The sequence below is a fragment of the Rattus norvegicus genome, chromosome 3 (genome assembly GCF_036323735.1).
Source record: "Rattus norvegicus strain BN/NHsdMcwi chromosome 3, GRCr8, whole genome shotgun sequence".
Taxonomy (NCBI): Eukaryota; Metazoa; Chordata; class Mammalia; order Rodentia; family Muridae; genus Rattus; species Rattus norvegicus.
Window position 1 is genome coordinate 128,505,078 of NC_086021.1, and position 19,540 is coordinate 128,524,617.

At 46.2% G+C, this 19,540-nt stretch overlaps 1 protein-coding gene across 1 annotated transcript; it reads right to left on the minus strand.

The window, feature by feature from the left end:
- Positions 1-560: 560 nt before the first annotated feature.
- Positions 561-18,221, minus strand: Tgm7 (transglutaminase 7). The gene is made up of 12 exons (XM_008762241.4): positions 16,586-18,221; positions 15,503-15,748; positions 14,089-14,207; positions 12,469-12,597; positions 12,205-12,382; positions 9,909-10,047; positions 6,634-6,737; positions 6,001-6,243; positions 3,674-4,000; positions 3,253-3,413; positions 1,199-1,332; positions 561-920 (listed from the first exon to the last, which is right to left on the minus strand). The coding sequence occupies exons 3-12, from the start codon at positions 14,158-14,160 to the stop codon at positions 761-763; spliced, it is 1,647 nt and encodes a 548-aa protein (XP_008760463.4). The 5' UTR covers positions 14,161-14,207; positions 15,503-15,748; positions 16,586-18,221; the 3' UTR covers positions 561-760.
- Between the last annotated feature and the right edge of the window lie 1,319 nt (positions 18,222-19,540).

A 19,540-nucleotide genomic window follows, 5' to 3' on the forward strand; every position in this document is an offset into this window, starting at 1 on the left:
CAGCAGGAAGAGGAGCATGAGGAGCAGGAGCAGGAACAGGAGAGGAGTAGAAAGCCAGAAAGAAATATTGTAAAAATGTTAGCATAGATTTTCCCCTGAAGTGGGGAAGCTATTCCTTTGGTTTCATTTCTATTGTTCTGTTCTTTCCACTTTACTAAGGATAAGCATGGGTGAGTTTAGTAACTACAAGGGTAAGAGGAATGCAAAATGGTGGCTCCCTCTGTCCTAAAAGTAACAAAGATGTAAAGAGGCCATGGAGAGTTAGGGTAGCAAGAAAGGCTGGAAGATGGCCATGTTTGCGGAGTACATGCTAGCCAGGGCTCCATACCATACGGGCTGTTCTCAGAATGGCCTGGCAGCTTCTAGTAACTGGCCCTGCATTCCCTACCTCCTCAGGTGTCCTCTCACCTCTGCCTGCAGGTTAAGTGGAGAAACCCAGAAGACTAAATGTGGAGAAACAACATTAGAGAAGGTCCTGTGGGCTTGTTTGTGGATGAAGCCCTTAACAGAAAAAAAAGAGAAAATGAGAACATAAGAACAGAGAGGGCCCACACAGTGGCTTCTTAGCAGAGGAGAGAGTGAACACATCTTTATTGTTTTTTCCCATGATGCACAGTGGTTCTACAGAGTTTCTATTACCCACACCACAGAGGTTAACAAAGACACCAACCACCTTGAGAAGTAGAGAGCTGTGAGGCTATGCTGGGGGTGGGAAGCAGGGCTGGGACAAGGACTGGGGAGGGCATTAGGAAGGCAGGCCTCAGGAGGCTGGAGCTGCCGCAATGAAGATGTCCTTGTAGCCTTTGATCTCCTTGACCTCACTGCTGCTGATGAGGACTTGTAGCTGGTGGCGCCCAGCTTTGATGGGGTAGAGCTCCAGTTGAATTCGGATGGTGTGTCCGGCCATCAGAGTCCCAAGGCTGAAAGTGAAAGGCAGCCTGTTGGAGCCTGGAGAACTGGCCATTTGGGACAAGGTGGGCAATGGGACGGGGTGGGCAATGGGACGGGGAGACCTGCTTAGTGAGTAGCACACCCTGCCCCCTGTACTACCAAACCCCTAGCTTCCTGAGGTTGGGCAAGTGAGGACCAGAAAGTGGTCTCTAGAGACTGAGGAGGATCCAGTGGTCCCATGAGGCACAGCTCCTCAGAGATCGATAACGCAGGAAGACTGGGGAGGGGCAATGACAGTATTACTCACTCTTTTGTCATCTGCCCATTGATGAGGCCACTCCCCTCCAGAACCATGGTGCAGTTATTCAGAGGCACCATTAGGGTGTTGGTGAGGGTGATGTGGATGTTCAGGGCCTTGCCCACCTCAGCCTTTTCAAACACCTGTGTGGGGAAAAGACAGAGGTGCCCTAGGCCCCCCGGCCTCACTGCCACACCCCACTCAGTCGACTGTTCCTGTGACCACCAGGGACTGCTTAGAGCGCAGGCATTACTAGTGGGGGAGAATAGCTCAAACTAACACATATGTTCACCCATTTTAGAAGTTCAGGATGCTCTAGGAATTGCCACATCAGGACTGGGTATAGGGTTTCCCTCCCACCATCTATTTGAAGATGCCTGCTGGATTTCAACTGAAGTGCTGGTCCCAAAGGGTTGTTACTTCACGAGACACAAAGGTGTCTAGCATGTGCTAAGTAGGAGACCAAGCACAAATCCAACCAGTGAGGATTGATCAGTAGTATCTAGCCCTTGCATAGGACCAGAAAGGAGTGTCATATGTGCCACCTATGTGCCATTAGCAATATCATTCCACCAGCAAAGAAATAATAAGCCAAGATCCCAAGACACAGTGACGATGAGACCTAACCTAGAGGTCTTAGATCCTAGCCCAGGTTCCTCCTCCCAGCCTGTTGTATTTTTCCAGATATCAGCAGGACATGCTTGTCCCCTCCTCCACTCCCCCAGCTGAGTACGGTGCTTCTGTGTCGTGGGGTTAGCACGGCCTCAGCTGGTTATAGGAGGCAGGGATTCAGTCCTGGAGCCCAGGATACTATCATCAGGATGACGAACGTCAGTGAATGAGTGATGGACCCAAATGTGCTCTGTCCACCCAGATCACACTGAGGTCATGTTTAGAGAGCATGCTTGGCCAGAGTATTGAAGAAGAGGAAGAACACATCCTAACTTGCCGGAAACCCAAACAAAAGAACTAAGTCTCCGAAGAGGGTGTCAAAGCCACACAGGCAAAAATAACTCTGGAACCCAGCACCATGACATGCACCACCCACAGGTCTACAGCCATGCGGACAAAGCCATAGCCTACTTGGTCCCACTACAACTGGGGCTCTGCTCTGAGTAGCAAGCAGGGCCCTGCCTCAGCACCAAGTTTATGTCTGTATTTGTAATTCTGCCCCGCTGTTTGCCTCACACAGAGGGCATCTAGCAGCACCTGCCCTGACAACCTTAGAGTGTGCCCTGGTGAAAACCACAAATGTGCCCACTGACTTGATCCAATATGGAACTGTCCAACAATCTTCTGCTGGACTGTGTCAGACATACTGTTAACCAGGCTGCCAGGTACAGAGTTGGACTTGGGGAAGGCAGTGGGAAAGACTTTGGAAGAGGAATGGAAAGGGGGGGAAGAAGGCTTTGGAGGAGAACAGCTCAGGTGGCAGGAGACAAGGACACATGCCCTCCTTCGTGGAGCTTCTCTTCACTTTAATGCCACCTAAGCCACTCTGGCATTGGGTCTCAATGTCTGAAGTTCACTTCTTGCTTTCTTTTCTGTGGCACACCACATCTTATCCGCAGTCATCTTTTTAATTTAACCATATAGTCTGTCTTTTTTTTTTTTGGAGCTGGGGACCGAACCCAGGGCCTTGCGCTTCCTAGGTAAGCGCTCTACCACTGAGCTAAATCCCCAGCCCCCATATAGTCTGTCTTAAATCTGTCTCCTTTCCTCACACTCACTCACATCCCAAATCAGTGTCTTTTTTTATCTCTGCCTTTGGGAAGGAATCTCCTTTCTTAACTTACCTTTGAGGTAACCGGCCTGCATCTGTTCTCTACACAGCATCTTCCTCACCACCCTTCGCAAAACATAACCTCCCTAAGATGCCTTCATGCCCCACGCTTTGCTATAGGCAGAGCACCAGAGCCTACCACCTCTCAGCCTATTGCCTAGGATCAAGAATAAAGCCTCAGTGACCAACTGTCATCATCTGTGACAGGGCATGGTACCCCCTCAAGCCCATGAGAACATCTTAGAGCCTGTGTGTCCCCATCTGTGTCCAGAGACCTCACCTCAATAGACAAGTAGGGAGGCTCCAGAGAGAACTCTTTTAGGACCAGAATGAACTGCCCTGTCTCTTCAACCTCAGCGATGCCAGACACATGGATCAGATTTTCGTCTGTCAGCTTGTCCCTGTAATTGCTGTAGGGCAGCAGGAGCGGCCACTGTAGCTCTAAACGTAGGCAAAAACATCATCTTGAGTCCAAGGGAGGGGCTAGGAAGAAGGACTATACTCAGAGGTCATTGTCCAATGTATGGATGGTGCCACAGGAACTGCACTGGCACCCAACTGTCTAGTAGCATCAGCTTCCCTGACTGCGCGATGTGTACTGGGAGAGGGGTTCTCCGTGACGTGGTTAGACTGGACCAGCCTGACCCACAGACCCAAAGCTCCCTCTACACAGGTTACTTCTATGCCTGCTACAAACTTACCCTTCTCAGAATCCACATTCAAGTGTACCACGTGTCTCCAGAACGGTTTCCGAGTGCCGCCCCCATGCAGGAGGGCCTGTGCACAAAAGCGCACCGTCAGTCCGACAGGCCCCTGAACATGGTCTCTGACTGGCACCCTCCGGACAAGTAGCATGAGCAGCACGTCCTGGCCCCACATGGGTGCCCTAGCCAGGTGGAGTTGCAGCTGCACCGGTTTATCCTTAAAGTTCTCAGACCCTAAGAGATCCAGGAGAGATGAGGAGTTCCTTCTCGGTTCCAGCAATTTCCAGGAAGCCTTAATGAACACAGACCGCTCCTCAGAGGATCCTGGCAGAACAGATCCACACAGAACAAAGACATCAGTCAGGTAGGGCAGAGGAGATCAATGACCTTTCTGGGAAAACAAATGACTGAACTCTCGGCTGCCAGCCAGAAGCCCTAACTAACCATGTAATATACAGTGAGTAGCCATACAGAGAAGCATATGATATCATCATGGCTGAGATGAGGCTGGTGCTCCTCAGTGCTGGCGTCAACCCCTTGCTCTATCACAATCTCTTCAGCTCTCAGTGTTTGATTCTGTTATATGGAAACCAGGGACAATATTGGGTTACCCAGAGTTGCTAAAAAGTTAGATCATGTTATTGCTGAATGTAAGATTCAATGTGGTTCTTTGCCATCAGTACTGTTATGGTCATGGATATCATCATCATTATCACCATTATCACCGCCACCACCACCATCATTGCCATCATCATCACCACCACCACCACCACCACCATCATTGCCATCATCATCACCAACATCATCAGCATCATTGCCATCATCATCACCAACATTATCACCACGACTACCACCACCATCATTGCCATCGTCATCACCAACATCATCAGCCTCACCACAATCACCACCACCACCATCATTGCCATCATCATCACCAACATCATCAGCATCGCCACCACCACCATCACCACCACCATCATCATTGCCATCATCATCACCAGCATCATCACCACCACCACCATCATTGCCATCATCATCACCAGCATCATCACCACCACCACCACCATCATTGCCATCATCATCACCAGCATCACCACCACCACCATCACCATCATCATCATCAAGGCCAAAGGCTTCTTTTCCCTGCCTGCATTCTCTCTCCTAAAATACATATTCAAATCTTTTAGATAGAACTTCATCTCTTTCCCTTGGGGATAATTCAACATCCAGGCTCAAAACTCAAACTTACTCCAGACTGTGGACTCCTCTAGAGGACCTACTACGTTTCCAGTGGTTCTTCTTCACGCTAGCTCATTTAGCCCTTTGAGGGGAGCAATCTCACTTCACTGATGAGGAAGTGGAGGTGTGGAAGATGATGCAGGCTAGCCCACCTACGCACACCAGAGCCTTGCTTAGTTCTCAGGTGGCCAGAGGCCACCACAGCTCTCCATAGGGATGTCTGCTCCTTTCCACAGGCCCAGAGCTCTGTCCCTCCTGAGTGTCCATCTCTCCCTTTGCTGCCACCTCTACTGTGATGGACACAGAGAGAGAGAGATGTGTGACCCTGATAGAGTTACCAGATAAAATGCAGGACCTCCAATTAAATGTGAACTTAAGACAAGAAATAATCTTTTTATAAATTACATGCAATATTTGGAACACACGCTGTAAACTATATCCAGCTCATTTGAATTTCAGATAAACAGTGAATTCTTTTTAGCAAAAGGATATCTCATACAGGGTTAACACTCGCTATCAAGGTTCATATGAGTTCAATCTCCACGTAATGGAAGGAGAAAACCAACCTCCGTAAATTGTCCTCTGACACACACTCACACACACACACACACACACACACACACACACACACTCACACACACACACACTCACACACACACACACACTGTGGTACATGTTCTTACCGACATACATGCATGTGCATCTACACATGTACCCAATAAATAAGTGTAATTAAAATTAAAGATGTCGGGGTTAGGGATTTAGCTCAGTGGTAGAGCGCTTGCCTAGGAAGCGCAAGGCCCTGGGTTCGGTCCCCAGCTCCGAAAAAAAGAACCAAAAAAAAAAAATTAAAGATGTCATTTGCAACATATTTATAGTAATAATGTATTTGTCTTAATTTATCTGGAATTCAAATTTAATTGAGCATCCTGTATTTTTATTTGCTAAATCTAGGCAAATCTATTCCAGGATCAAGTACTCGGGATCTCAAAATCTCCCAGTCCCCTGGGAGTTTGTCTAAGGAGGAGATGGTGATGTGTTAATCTGGGGTCCCCCACACCCTCCCAAATCCAAGGCCCAGGCACCTTCTGGATACTTGTAGGAACTGGTGATGTCTAGGCGCTCATCTGACCCAACCATCTTGGTGCTGATTGCTTTCCCAATGTAGCTGATGTTATGGGCCAGGATTTCCTGGACCTGGCCACCCTCAAAAAGCCAAACGACCTCATCAGCATTCACCTCCGCGTATACAAAAGGGGTATCATAGGGCAGCTGGACGTCCCCTTCCTTGATGGCTTTCACAGAGGCAGGGCCACAGCAGAACAATCCTGGGGAGGAAGCAAACTGTGGGACATGGATGCCGATAGATACCTGGGCCCGAGCCGAAGGGGTGTGGCCATGGGAGATGATAAGAAGTGAAGGCAGAGGTAATGATATCCCTCACACCAGGGCCTTCTCCAATTCACCAAATGTACTATGTGTACTAATTTGTGACCCTTATCTTCCTGACTTTACAGGAGGGGAAAGAGATGCTCACTGCTCATCCTGGAAACTCCAATGTTGGTGGTTATACCTGGGTCTGACACTGTCTAGGCTCCCTCCCTCCTCCTTCCATGAGGGAAGTGGGGAACTGCCTCCCCCACCCCCGCTATGTGAGTGCTCATTCTCATTCCCCCCACCCCAAGAGAGCCTGGCCCCTGCACACCATCCCTACACACCACTGCTGGTTTGCTGGGGCGTGGGGTCCAGAACCTGCCAGCCGTTGTACCCTGGTGGAAGGTCTTTCCTGATCATCCAGCACTCGTTCCAGACATGGAAGTTCCTGCAGAATGGGGAAGGAACCATAGCTAATATTTCCTAAGGTTTTTCAGGCCCCAGACGCTATGCAGATACCTTATGGTGTTGGCTTATAACTCTAATTTCTTCTACTTTGTATAAGAAAGTAATTATAATAGGGAAAGCAATCTAGGAGTCGGCAGTGGTGGCACATGACTTTGATCCCAATACTTAAGAGGCAGAGGTAAGCGGATCTCTATGAGTTAGAAACTAGCCTGGGCTACAAATAGAGTTTCCAGGATAGCCAGGACTGCATTAGAAAGACCTTGTCTCATTAAGTAATTAAGATGATAAATAAGTAAATAAATAGATAAAGGGAAAAATCCTACTCACAATTGCCTCAAAAAAAAAGCATATGTATATCGGAATAAATCTAATCAAGGAAATGAGAGTTCTGTAATGAAAACTTTAACATTGAATAAAGAAATTAAAGAAGATGCTAGAATATTTTTTAAAAGGCCTATTGTGCTTACAAATTGGAAGAGTTAATATCGTAAAATTGGCTATACTGCTAGAAGCAATCTGCAGAAATGACACAGTCACCGTCAGCAGAGGAAAAACACAGTCATGTCTTTTGTAGGAAAATAGAAGCGACTGAGAACAGCTACGCTAAGCAAGTTAGACCAGTATCAGAAAATCAAATGTCTTGGCCTCACTCAGTCGTAGTTCTTAGAGCTCGATCTTTTAACATTCATTTATCTTGGGAAAGAGTGTGCACGCCCACAGATATGGAGATCAGAGGACAACTTTTGGGAGTCAGTTCTTTCCTTCCTCCTTGTAGGCTCTGGGCTCTAAGTCAGGCTTGGTAAAAATTATCTTCACCCACGGAGCAATCCTGCCAGCCATTCGATTTTCACAGATACATAAAAGTATGTGTGTATATATTATATCATACACACATGTATGTCATAAATATTATATGAAAATACAAGTGAAACCAGCCATGGGAACAAAGGGGATAACAAGAAGGGGAAAAAGGAGGAGGCCAGGGTCTGGGAGGAATGGGCTCAACACATAATATAATATAGCTTGTAAAAAGACGCTCTGATGTATGTGTGGGGCTAGGCTCTACAACTCGCCATTTTGACTGGTCGTGGTTTTCTATGGTCTCCACCTGTAGCAAAGAGAAGTTCCCTTGGCAAGGTGTGAGGACTATACTTATACAAGGAAATAAAAGAAATAATTTTTAAAATGTCCTTATGTAACACAGTACCAGACAATGAAATAAAATACTTTACATGTAAATGAGTTTTTAACTGTGATATGTCCCATACAATTTATACAATTGTAGGTAAATGAGTAAAAAAGTGAAAAGGGAATTTTTAAAAAGTAATCGCCAATTGTCATCGGAGACACTTCACCCAGCAACTGATGGAAACAGATGCAGAGACCCACAGCCAAACATTAGGAGAGCTTGGGGAATCCCTCGGAAGAGGGGGCAGGGAAGGATTGTAGAGGTCAGACTGGTTAAGGATATCACAAGAAAAATGACAGGATCAACTAACCTGGGCCCTCGCTCACAGAGACTGAACGGCCAACCAAGGAGTCTGCATGGGCCTCACCTAGGCCCTCTGCATGTTAAGTTGTGTAGCTTGGTCTCCTTGTGGGACTCCTAGCAGTGGGATCAAGGGGCTGTCTCTGACTCTGTTGCCTGCCTTTGGGACCCTTTCCTCCTATTGTGTTGCCTCGTGAAGCCTTAATAGTAGAGGAGGTGTCTAGTGTTACTACAACTTGATAGGCCATGGCTGGTTGATATATACCAAGGTCAGCCTTTTCTGAAGAGAAACGGAGGAGGACTGGATGGAGGAGAGGTCGGGGGAGGGGAAACTGCAGTTGGGATATAAAATAAATAAAATAAAAAATTTAAACTTGAAAAGTGTGTATCTTATAAAAACTAAATATTTACAAAAATAATTGGCAACTTAAAGTAGCAAGAACAATACAAAAAATTTTATCTGTTAATAATATTTGTCTTGGGTGTATATATTATATATATATCATATATATATCATACAATATATATACACATCATATACATATATACATATATATGCCCAAGAATAGTGAGTGTGTATGTATGTGTATATATATATATACATGTGTGTGTGTGTATATATATGTGTATACACATTTGCCCAAGGAATAATGTATAACCTTGGACAGTTAACAAGCCTTAGCATGTATGAATGAAACCTTTTTATAGTCACTTTGCTATCTGTATTTCGGTTTGTCAGTTGACCTAATAATGTCCTTTGTAGTCTTTTTGCCCTAAAGAACTCAGGCTGAACTCACACATTGCATTTTCTTGTAATATCTTAGCTTCCTTTGATGTTGGATCTGTTCCTCAGTCTTTCTTCATTATGCTGAGATTTTGAAGACACCCCCCACCCCTCACCCCTCACCCTGAGTGAGCACTGACGGCAGCCTGTCTGGTATTCTCTGGATAAGATTCAGTCACACATTCAGTTATGTAGGCAGCGTTCTAAGGAAAGGATACAGCCCTCTCAGGTAGCCCACTGATCTTGAGCCAGTTACGACTCAGGCTTCAGTCTGCGGATCCCAGTTTGTAAAACCTCACCTGCACTCTGCCCTCCGGCCCTGACAACCCTGTGAAGAAGGCACTATGTGTGCTTTACAGAGGAAAGTGGGGCTCGGTTTCTCACACCTGGAAACTAATAGAAAAGAGAGGGCAGGGAAGTAGACCTGGGGTGGGGCAGGGAGGAAGAGAACAGAGAAAGAAACGGTCAAGGTGCACAGAAGATACAGCTCCCTCTGTCCAAGTCCCAGAGAGGAAGCCAGGTCGAAGAGCTAAGCAGAGAAATCCAGACCAGTAAGTCCTGGCTCTGCCTCCTGGGGGTGTGGGAGACTGGCTGGCAACAGCCAAAAGCCTCAAAGAGAGGCCAGGGAGCAGGACACACAGCTGTTCTCATGTCCCAAGTGTGCAGGATGATATTCCGATGCCTATGATGTCTGAATGGGTTTCCTATGATGAGCTAACTCATCAGATTGGCCTCCTGGGCTGGGGAATTCTCTAAACATCTCTAAACATCATTCTGTAAACGAGGTATTACAGGACAGTCACACATCCGAGGCAAGTCAAATCAGTTTCATCCCCTGCCTGGGACAGTGCTGAGCTGTAGCAAACAAAACCTCTTACCAGATTTTGTCTGGCCTCTGAGCCGGCAGCATTTCTGCAGTTCGGTCATAGTAGGTGTCGATGGTCAAGTTCCCATCGGTGTTGTGTGCAGAATGGAAATTGGAAACCACTCGGGTTGGAACACCTAAGCATCTCATTACTGCAGGAAGGAAGGAGGGAAGGCTGAGCTCACGCCGGGCAGAATTATTACCTTTCCATGCAGTTTACCTTCGAACTTGCAGCAACCGTTTTATTCCCAAAGGGCAGAACGAAGATAAGCTCCTGTCCACCTGCCCACCAGTGGTATCCATCCACGAAGTGAAAGAAAACATTTGTGAGCAACTTAAATCAGCAATTAGCTTCTCATTCCCCACTCTTTTTTCTCGTCAGCTCTCCAAGTTAAAAGTAATGAGACCAAAACATATGAGAATTTTAAAAGGAAAAAAAGAAGTTTGACCAGTTTCAGAAGAGAAATTATGTGAGCTGGAATAAGTTAACTTCTCTGATTAGTCTCCTTGTAAGTAAGTGAACAGTTGAACTGCTTGACTTTCAATTCTGAAATTGTGAATCTGTCATTCTACTTAAAAGAGTTGAAAGAAAGAAATTAGAGGGCTGGGGATGGAGCTCCATGGCGGTGCTTGTCCAGCGTGCACAAGGTTCTGTGTTCGTTCCTCAGCACTGCATCCTATATGAATAGCTAAACAAATAAGTAAGAGAGTGGTTATAGATAGAACATTCATTCCATTGCAGAGATGCATGGATGACATCAGAGATTAGGAACTACTTACCGTCTTTGCTAAGCCAACAGCTCCCTCTTGTGGTTCCTCAGGATGGTACATAAAGCTATGATTTCACAGCCACATTTGCCCAAAGCAGACATTATCCCATGCTTACACACCTACTAACTGCCTACAACCAGTAGGTGTATTCAAGAGCTGAGCAAGTCTTGGGACTAGGTCCTCACCCCTGTCAGTATGGTAAGTTTAAAAGACGTCCCTCTCCTACCCACTGTTGCTAGGAGGGCAGGCAGTGTCTAACGGAGTTGCTGGGAAAGTCACAAAGTTGTTTTGTTTGTTTTTAAGTAAAAGGAATAAGAATAAGAGTCTTTCTGTCTCTACGCACTGACCGGCCCCCAGCAGAACCACCTGTCAGTAGTTGGGTGTCGTCTCCAACACTGTGCCTGGACTTTCCACAAACCTGCAGGGTGCACGGACTCAGAGCTGGCCTGCAGGCAGCCAAAGGCAGCCTAGGTCCTCTCTATTGAACATCCCCATTACTCTGTGGCCTGTGAGGTCAGAAGGGCTTGGAGAGGGGGCCAAGCCATGGATCTAGTCCTTTTGCTGCTCCTCCTAGAATTGGAAGGTCCAAGGTGAACTCAATATTGCCCACCTGGCTACCGCTAAGGACGTTCCAGGCCAAGGCAGAAGGCTACAGGAGGCCAGAGTAGCCTCAGCCTCAGCTCACGAGTAAGCTGATAAGGTCTCCTGATGTCTGCTCAGATTTATATCTCTCATCTGAGGCCCCAGAACATAACTGTAAGACTATGCTTCCCCTCAGAGAGTCATAAACAGTAACCTGTTCTCACCCTATCTCCCACCCCGTCCTGCGGAAGCTCTCTGCTTTGCATGGGGGAGACAGGTACTCTAGTCTCTTCATCTTTCCAGATATTTGGGCCAAGAATTTGGCACTGAACTCTAAACAGTTGAGAATGCACTCAATTGAGTAAAGTGTCCCTGGTCCTCAAAAGTAGTTAGCAAGGCAGCAAAGCCCTAATTGTAAGGAGAGTCTCTCGGGGAGGTCTAGGTGTGCGGTTAGGGTATCTGGGAAGTTTCTGCTTGCACATCCAGCTGTTGGCCCACTGCAGACTCACCTTGAGCTGAGCAGGTCATGGGAAAAAGTGTTCTGCCTTTTGTGAGGACTACAAGTTGTTCTACCCAAATGACCACCATTTTGTCTGTCTGTCGTCTATCTCTCACCTAGTGTAGGTTAGCCTAACTCCTTATGTAGCCAAGGAAGCTCAGAATCCAGCTGTCTCCACCTCTCAAATGGTAGGAATAGAAGCATGCCCCGCCACACCCAGCTCAGGTATGCACTGTTAATAGTCTTCACAAAGAAATCGTGAAAAGACTGCAAAGATCATCCCCTGGAGGTAAAGTTAGTGTGCAGGTAAAGAACTCATGTGCACACCGCTCCTTAGCTATGGGCCATTGGTGAGCTCCAGACACTTAATGGCTGCAATGGACTCTGAGGGTAAGTATTATCATAGCCTGGTCTAAAGGGGAAGTCAGAAGGAGTCAGTGGGTGAGACTTCACTCACCCGTGCACATAACAGAGGCAAAGACCCAACACTGTCCATATTTCACAGGCTGTCCTCCCCTGGCCGACCACTGCCGCAAGATGGCCACGCTGCCATTCCATTCCAGAGGGCTGGTGCCCTGGGAGTAATCCTCTCCCCAGTTCCCCTGAAGCACACCACTGTCGTCATTGCTGTTGATCTGCAAAGAGCAGACAGGTAGTTTGTACAACATTCAGGAGATGCTCAGGCCGTCCTCAGGCGGGGGCAGGAAGCTTCTGTTCTTACCATAGCGCTTACCACCCTGCATACATACACCACGTCGTTTCTCTGAGAATGGTCTTTGGATGGGTTCTTTAGAAAATACAGGCTCTTGTTCAAGATCTCAAAGCAGATATCAACGATGTCCTCTTCAAACTTGCAAGTCATTTCAAGGGTGAAATCAGAGAAAAGCAAAAATGTGTAGAGTCCAGGAACTTGGGCCTTAACAAGCTTTTAAGGGGGGGATGTGTTTGTGAGATGGGGACATTGGGGCCTTTACCAAGAGACACAATCACATTTCGGATGCAAATCAAAGAAAATGTACTAGGATCAGAAGTCTTATCTGTTTATTGGTTTATATTTCGTGTGTATTAGTGTTTTGCCTGTATGTAGGTCTGTGTGAGGGTGTCAGATCCCCTGGAACTCCAGTTACAAACAGTTGTAATCTGCCATGTGGGTGCTGGGAACTGAACTCAGGTCCTCTAAAAGAGCAGCCAGTGCTCTTAAGTGCAAATAATTAAGCTGTGTGACTCTTGATGGAAATGCAAATGATTTGAGAAAATGGGAGAGAAGGGTTTTGAAGCCCCAGACTGAAAATGATAGAGCAGCTTGCCTGCTGCGGCACTCGTGAGAGCTGGCCCTGCACCACACCTGGGCCGCACAGGAGAGCTGGCCCTGGTGGCCTGAGCACAGGACAGCTGGAGAGCTGACCAACTCAGCTTCTACCCAGGCCCAGATCCTGGACTCTGAGCTGTCCCACCCCAACATCTACCTTATCTGTGAGAGGCTGGCGCACGTGACACAGGGCAACAACAGGATATAGATACCAAGATTTGAACTTCACACTCTGTCTAAAGTCTCAAAATAGTGTTTCTTTAAAATTCTTCCCAACAGTTTTAAAGCATGGAAAGTATCTTTCATGGTGAGTTATACAAGAATGGGAGTGTTGCAGCACAGAGATGGGGATTTCACACTTAAGGCCGGGCTGTGCTCTACGGGAAGTTAAAGGCTAACCTGGGAAACCACGGCAGGGAGAACCCACCTTAAAAAACATAACCAAGCCAGGAGGTGGTGGTGCACCTTTGCTAAGGAGGATGACACCTTTAATAGAGTAATACTGCTCAGTTATTTTGCCATTAAAGCTTGTTAAATAAATATAGTAGTCCAGTTTTAAATATTTGGGAGATAGAAGGATTAGGAGGAAAACAGAGATACTCAACTCTAGTCTCAGGGACTCATCACCTTTTTCTGTTTCCTTAGGTGCCAGGCACACGCATGGTTCACGGACATACATTCAGACAAAACACCCATACACAAAAAAGTTGTTTCCAAATGAAGTGGTAGGAGATATTGGTTCACGGGCTGTTGCTTTCAAATCATAGAAGAATGCAAGGCTTGTCATAAACCTGCCCCTAGTAGGGCTGGTAACTGGTCATAGTAGGGCCGGTAATAAATGTAACATTTATTACAGTCGTAGGTTCACTTTCATCGTGCTTTCTTAATAAAGCATTAAAAACCTTGAAAGGAAAGCCGTCTTCTCTTTGCTTGCCCTCGTATTGGATGGGGAATTGGCCAGCACCTCACGCAGAGCCCTTCGTTAGCTCACAGCCCCAACAAGCCCCTCCCCCCTCCAGGAGGTGGTGTTACCTGCCCGTAGTTCCAAGGCCTGGAGGTGATGGAATTTGCTTGACCCTTGTAAACAAAGCCATAGTCACACATGATATACTCCCGCAGCAGTGCTTCGCTGGGCAGGTAGACATCATCCTCTGGGCAGGAAGGAGGAAAGGAAAGAAAAGAGAAACTCACAAGGGAAAAGACAAGCATGAAATAAAAGCAGCATAAAAGTAATAACATCTTTCTGAAACAGAAAGTCAATGGCTGACTGCGGGCAACAGAGATTAAAACTAGATCCTCTTAAAATCCAGCGTCTCCAGAGGCTAGCAACAAAATCTTTGCTATAAAAATATAGATTATGAAATGATAAGATTATTTCAGACTTTTGGAAACTACAGGAAAAAGTCACTCATTCCCACTACTTAGAAATACCCAGCATTACATTATAATATATTCCATTTTCTTGCCATATGCGTGTGTGTAAGTAGTTAGAAGCAAATCGAATTCCACTTTCAAAATTATCTCAATGTTACAATATGGATATTTTCATCATGTTATTAAAAATTCTTTGTGGGAGGCTGTAGAGCTGGCTCGGTGGTTAAGAGCGCTGGCTGCTCTTCCAGAAGACCTAGATCCAATTCCCAACACCCACATGGCAGCTCGCATCTGTAACTCCAGTACCAGGGATACTGATAGCCTCACACAGGCATTCAGGCAAAACACCAATGCACATGAAATAAACATAAATAAACCACTTAAAAAAAAACTCTCTGTGGGATCAGATATGGTGTTGCACACTTTAATCCCAGCATGAGGGGGCAGATGCAGGTGGATTTCTATGAATTTAAAAATAACCTGTGAGTCCACAGAGTGAGTCCTAGGCCAGTAGGGCATGTGATGAAGGCCCATCTCAGAACAAGGCAAAACAAAACAAACAAAAAGCCTTATAAGTGATTGCTGCAGGCAGGTCTGGTGCAGAATGCCTATAATTCCAACACTCAGGAGGCCAAGACAGAGGATTGTGAATTTAAGACCAACCTAAACAACTCAGCAAGACCCCCATATCACAAAAGAAAAAAATTTAAAAAGATGTTTAGGGCTTGTAAGAGAATTGAGCAGGTAAAGGTACTTACTGCTAACCCTGGTAACCTGAGGACCAGCCCTGAGACCCACATGCTCGAAGGAGAAAAACAACTCACACAAGGTGACCTTCACACATGTAGGTGCACACACACACAAGCTGACCTTCACACATGTAGGTGCACACACACACAAGCTGACCTTCACACATGTAGGTGCACATGTACACAAAGTCAATTTTTTGTTTCAGCACATAGTAATACATTGCACAGATATTCGATGATCGTCTACCAGACTTTGCCAGAAGAACCAGAAAGAACCTTTCCAATGCGTCGAGTTAGCTATACAAGCTGGGAGCAAGCCCTACCTGTACTCCATGGGTTAAAAAGCAAAATGAAATTCCCCAGGGGGTAGGTCACACCAGGACCCTGGTCCCGGGAGATCTCTAGCTTCAGTGTGTAGTGGCCAATGACCGCACTCGCCGGTGAGAAAATGGAGACTTGGAGAGAGTTGCTGTCAATCACGAAGTCAGAAGCACTCCAGACGTTCTCAGGTCGGGTCTGGACGAGGAAGAAAGTAGCTCGGGTCCCCAGAAGCTCTGTGGGTTCTGGTCCTGAGTAGGAGAGAAAGAGGATCCCAGAGGAAGGCTCAAAAGTCTGTGTGATGGAGCTGGAGGGATGGTGGCCCAGCATACACACTGCTCTTGCAGAGGACCTGAGTTTGGTTCCCAGAATTCATGTAACTTCTCCAAGGGATCTGATGCCTCCCAGTGTGTGAGCACACACACTTAAAAGTAATAATTTTTAAAAATGGTAAAATAAATGTGGTGTGTGATTCCCTGTGCTCTGACAGAAACCGTATCTTCTCCCAAAATTTGCCAAAGCCCTTTGGTTTAAGGCTTTCACTGACACTTAAGATTTTGGGGGCCTCAGATGGGTAGTGTGGCATATAATCCTAATCCCTGCAGTCAGGAGGCAGAGGCAGGCAGATCTCTGGGTTCAAGGCCAGCCTGTTCTACATAGAAACTTCCAGGACATCCGAGGCTACACAGAGAAACCCTGTCTCAAAAAAGAAAAACAAAACAAAACAAAAACAAAAGAAATCTCTGGGCCTTTGTTTTTTGGTATTCTTTGTATGTTTGTTTTCCCATTTCCACTCTGTAAAATGAGAGCCTGGTGGTGCCAACTTAGTCTTCTTTGAGAATTAAAATGAGGCCTAGAGAGTCTTATGCTATTCTGTGTACTTATAAGTTGGCTGTTGGGCTAAAACGAAACAGTTTGCTGCACCGGACAAGCATTTCCTTAACAGGACCAACAGTACTGGTATAAGGGTCTTGGGGGACCCAGAAGAGAGGGGAGGGCACCTCAGAGACTGGAGGCAAGAGCCCCTCCCCCAAGTGAACTTCCTGTTTTGAGGGAAGCTGAGGAACCTGAGGGCAGAGGGAGCTTACCTGTCTCAGCCACAAAGGTGAGGTGGTCCTTTTGGGGCTGGAAAGGTCGACTGAAGACTATCGTTAAGATGAAGATCTGGCCGCGGCGCAGAATGAGCTTTGATGAGCCCAAATCCTGGGTGTGGTGGTCCTTGTTGTTCCTGGGGATCTGCAGTTCCACAGACCTGAGCTCCAAGGCTGCCACTTGGGGAGGGAGGACAGGTCACTGCTCAGCCGAGACACTTGGAGTCATTTATATGGAACCTGCCTGCACGAACCTCTCTGCCTCCTAATTCCAGGATAACCTCAGGACAATTCAGCAGGTCCTAGCCAGGGATACGGAGGAAAATCCATTCTGGAGACACCGGAGCTGGAGGATTGGTGTCCCAGAGGACAAAGTGGATCCCAGATAATGGAAAGCCACTCTTTCTATCATCCTGCTGGTTTAGGAATAACATATTGGGATTTCATATGAATGAAGTCAATGAGCTGTCTGTAAGCTGGACACCTGCTATAAGGCAAGTCCCTGCTTTGAAGTATGGGGGTGGGACTACCTGGGACTTATTTTCTGATTCTCAGTTTTATTTCAGGTCTATGAAGAAGGCATTGTGGTTATATATGGTTGTAAGATTCTCCTAGTACAGTAAACAAGTGTATAGCTTCTACAGTGAGTCAGCTCTAGGCTGTCACCTTGACAAGTTGCTTGGACAGGTCACCTAATAGTCCTAGACATTAGTGTGCTCATCTGAAAAATGGGGAGATGATCATGTTTCCTATTTAATAGGGTTTATATCGGCCTTCAGTAAGGATGCATGCGTGGGAACCTCTGCACCAAGCCACACACAAAGAGAAAGTGTTAGCCCTGGACTGAGTCAAGGAGGGTCCAAATCGAAGTAAGCTGTATTTGAGTGCACTCTAGGCTGGCCAGCCACCATCTCCCTGAAGTCATAGAGCAGCCCCTGCTGGCTTCTTGAATTCTTTTTATAGAGAAGATAAGGGGGTGAGAGAGTTGGCAGTTTTTTCATTGATAAAAGGATAAGATAAAAAGACAAAGATATACATCGAGTTAAAAGGGGGACGGTAAATGGGAGCTACAGGCAAAGATTACATCAGTGAGTAATCAGTGAGTACAGGCAGCCTGCATCAGACCAAGAACTTGCTCTTGATTGCAAATAGAGGCCTTAATTAGCAAGGATTTGTGGGAGGTCTAACATAGGACTTACCTCTTAGTTAAATTTTAGCACCAAAAGATCAAAAACTCAGGTGACAGCAAATGCTGGTGAGGATGTGGAGAAAGAGGAACACTCCTCCATTGTTGGTGGGATTGCAGACTGGTACAACCATTCTGGAAATCAGTCTGGAGGTTCCTCAGAAAATTGGACATTGAGCTACCTGAGGACCCAGCTATACCTCTCTTGGGCATATACCCAAAAGATGCCCCAACATATAACAAAGGCACTATGTTCATAGCAGCCTTATTTATAATAGCCAGAAGCTGGAAAGAACCCAGATGCCCTTCAGAAGAATGGATACAGAAAATATGATACATCTACACAATGGAATATTACTCAGCTATCAAAAACAATGACTTTATGAAATTCATAGGCAAATGGATGGAACTGGAAAATATCATCCTGAGTGAGGTAACCCAATCACAGAAAAACGCACATGGTATGCACTCATTGATAAGTGGCTATTAGCGGGGCTGGAGAGATGGCTCAGCGGTTAAGAGCACCCGACTGCTCTTCCAGAGGTCATGAGTTCAATTCCCAGCAACAACATGGTGGCTCACAACCATCTGTAAAGAGATCTGATGCCCTCTTCTGGTGTATCTGAAGACAGCTACAGTGTACTTATATATAATAAAAAAATCTTAAAAAAAAAAAAAAAAGTGGCTATTAGCCCAAATGCTTGAATTACCCTAGATGCACAGAACACATGAAACTCAAGAAGGATGACCAAAATGCAAATGCTTCACTCCTTCTTTAAAAGGGGAACAAGAATACCCTTGGCAGGGAATAGGGAGGCAAAGTTTAGAACAGTGGCAGAAGGAACACCCATTCAGAGCCTGCCCCACATTTGACCCATACATATACAGCCACCAGTGTAGATAAGAAGGATGAAGCAAAGAGATGAAGGCTGACAGGAACCGGATGTAGATCTCTCCTGAGAGACACAGCCATAATACAGCAAATACATAGGCGAATGCCATCATTAAACCACTGAACTAAGAACGGGACCCCTATTGAAGGAATCAGAGAAAGGACTGAAAGAGCTTGAAGGGGCTTGAGACCCCATATGTACAACAATGCCAAGCAACCAGAGCTTCCAGGGACTAAGCCACTACCCAAAGACTATACATGGACTGACCCTGGACTCCAACCTCATAGGTAGCAATGAATAGCCTAGTAAGGGCACCAGTGGAAGGAGAAGCCCTTGGTCCTGCCAAGACTGAACCCCCAGTGAACGTGATTGTTGGGGGGAGGGCGGTAATGGGGGGAGGATGGGGAGGGGAACACCCATAGAGAAGGGGAGGTGGAGGGGCTAGGGGGATGTTGGCCCAGAAACCGGAAAGGGGAATAACAATCGAAACGTAAATAAGAAATACTCAAGTTAATAAATATGAAAAAAATTTAGCGCCAAGTGAACTGTTTTAACTATAAAGAGAACTCTTCTAGCTCTGCAAGGTATGTTTTCTGTTTTGGTCTTATTTCATCCTGTGAGGTATTTGTTCGGACCTCGGTCTCACAAAAGTATCTGGTAATTCTTAGTCACTCTGAGCAGTAAGTGGCCCACTTTGGATTTGTCTGTTGTTCCTGCTGCTGCTGTTCCTATTCCATTTATTGTCAACAGAGATCCATTAGGTTTTCCCTCTAACAAATCCAACCTATTAGCAGGTTTCAAATGACTATCCTCCAAGCCAAACAACCACTCTCCTAGGGAGTTCAGCAGTGCCTGTTTATGAAAGAGTCATTT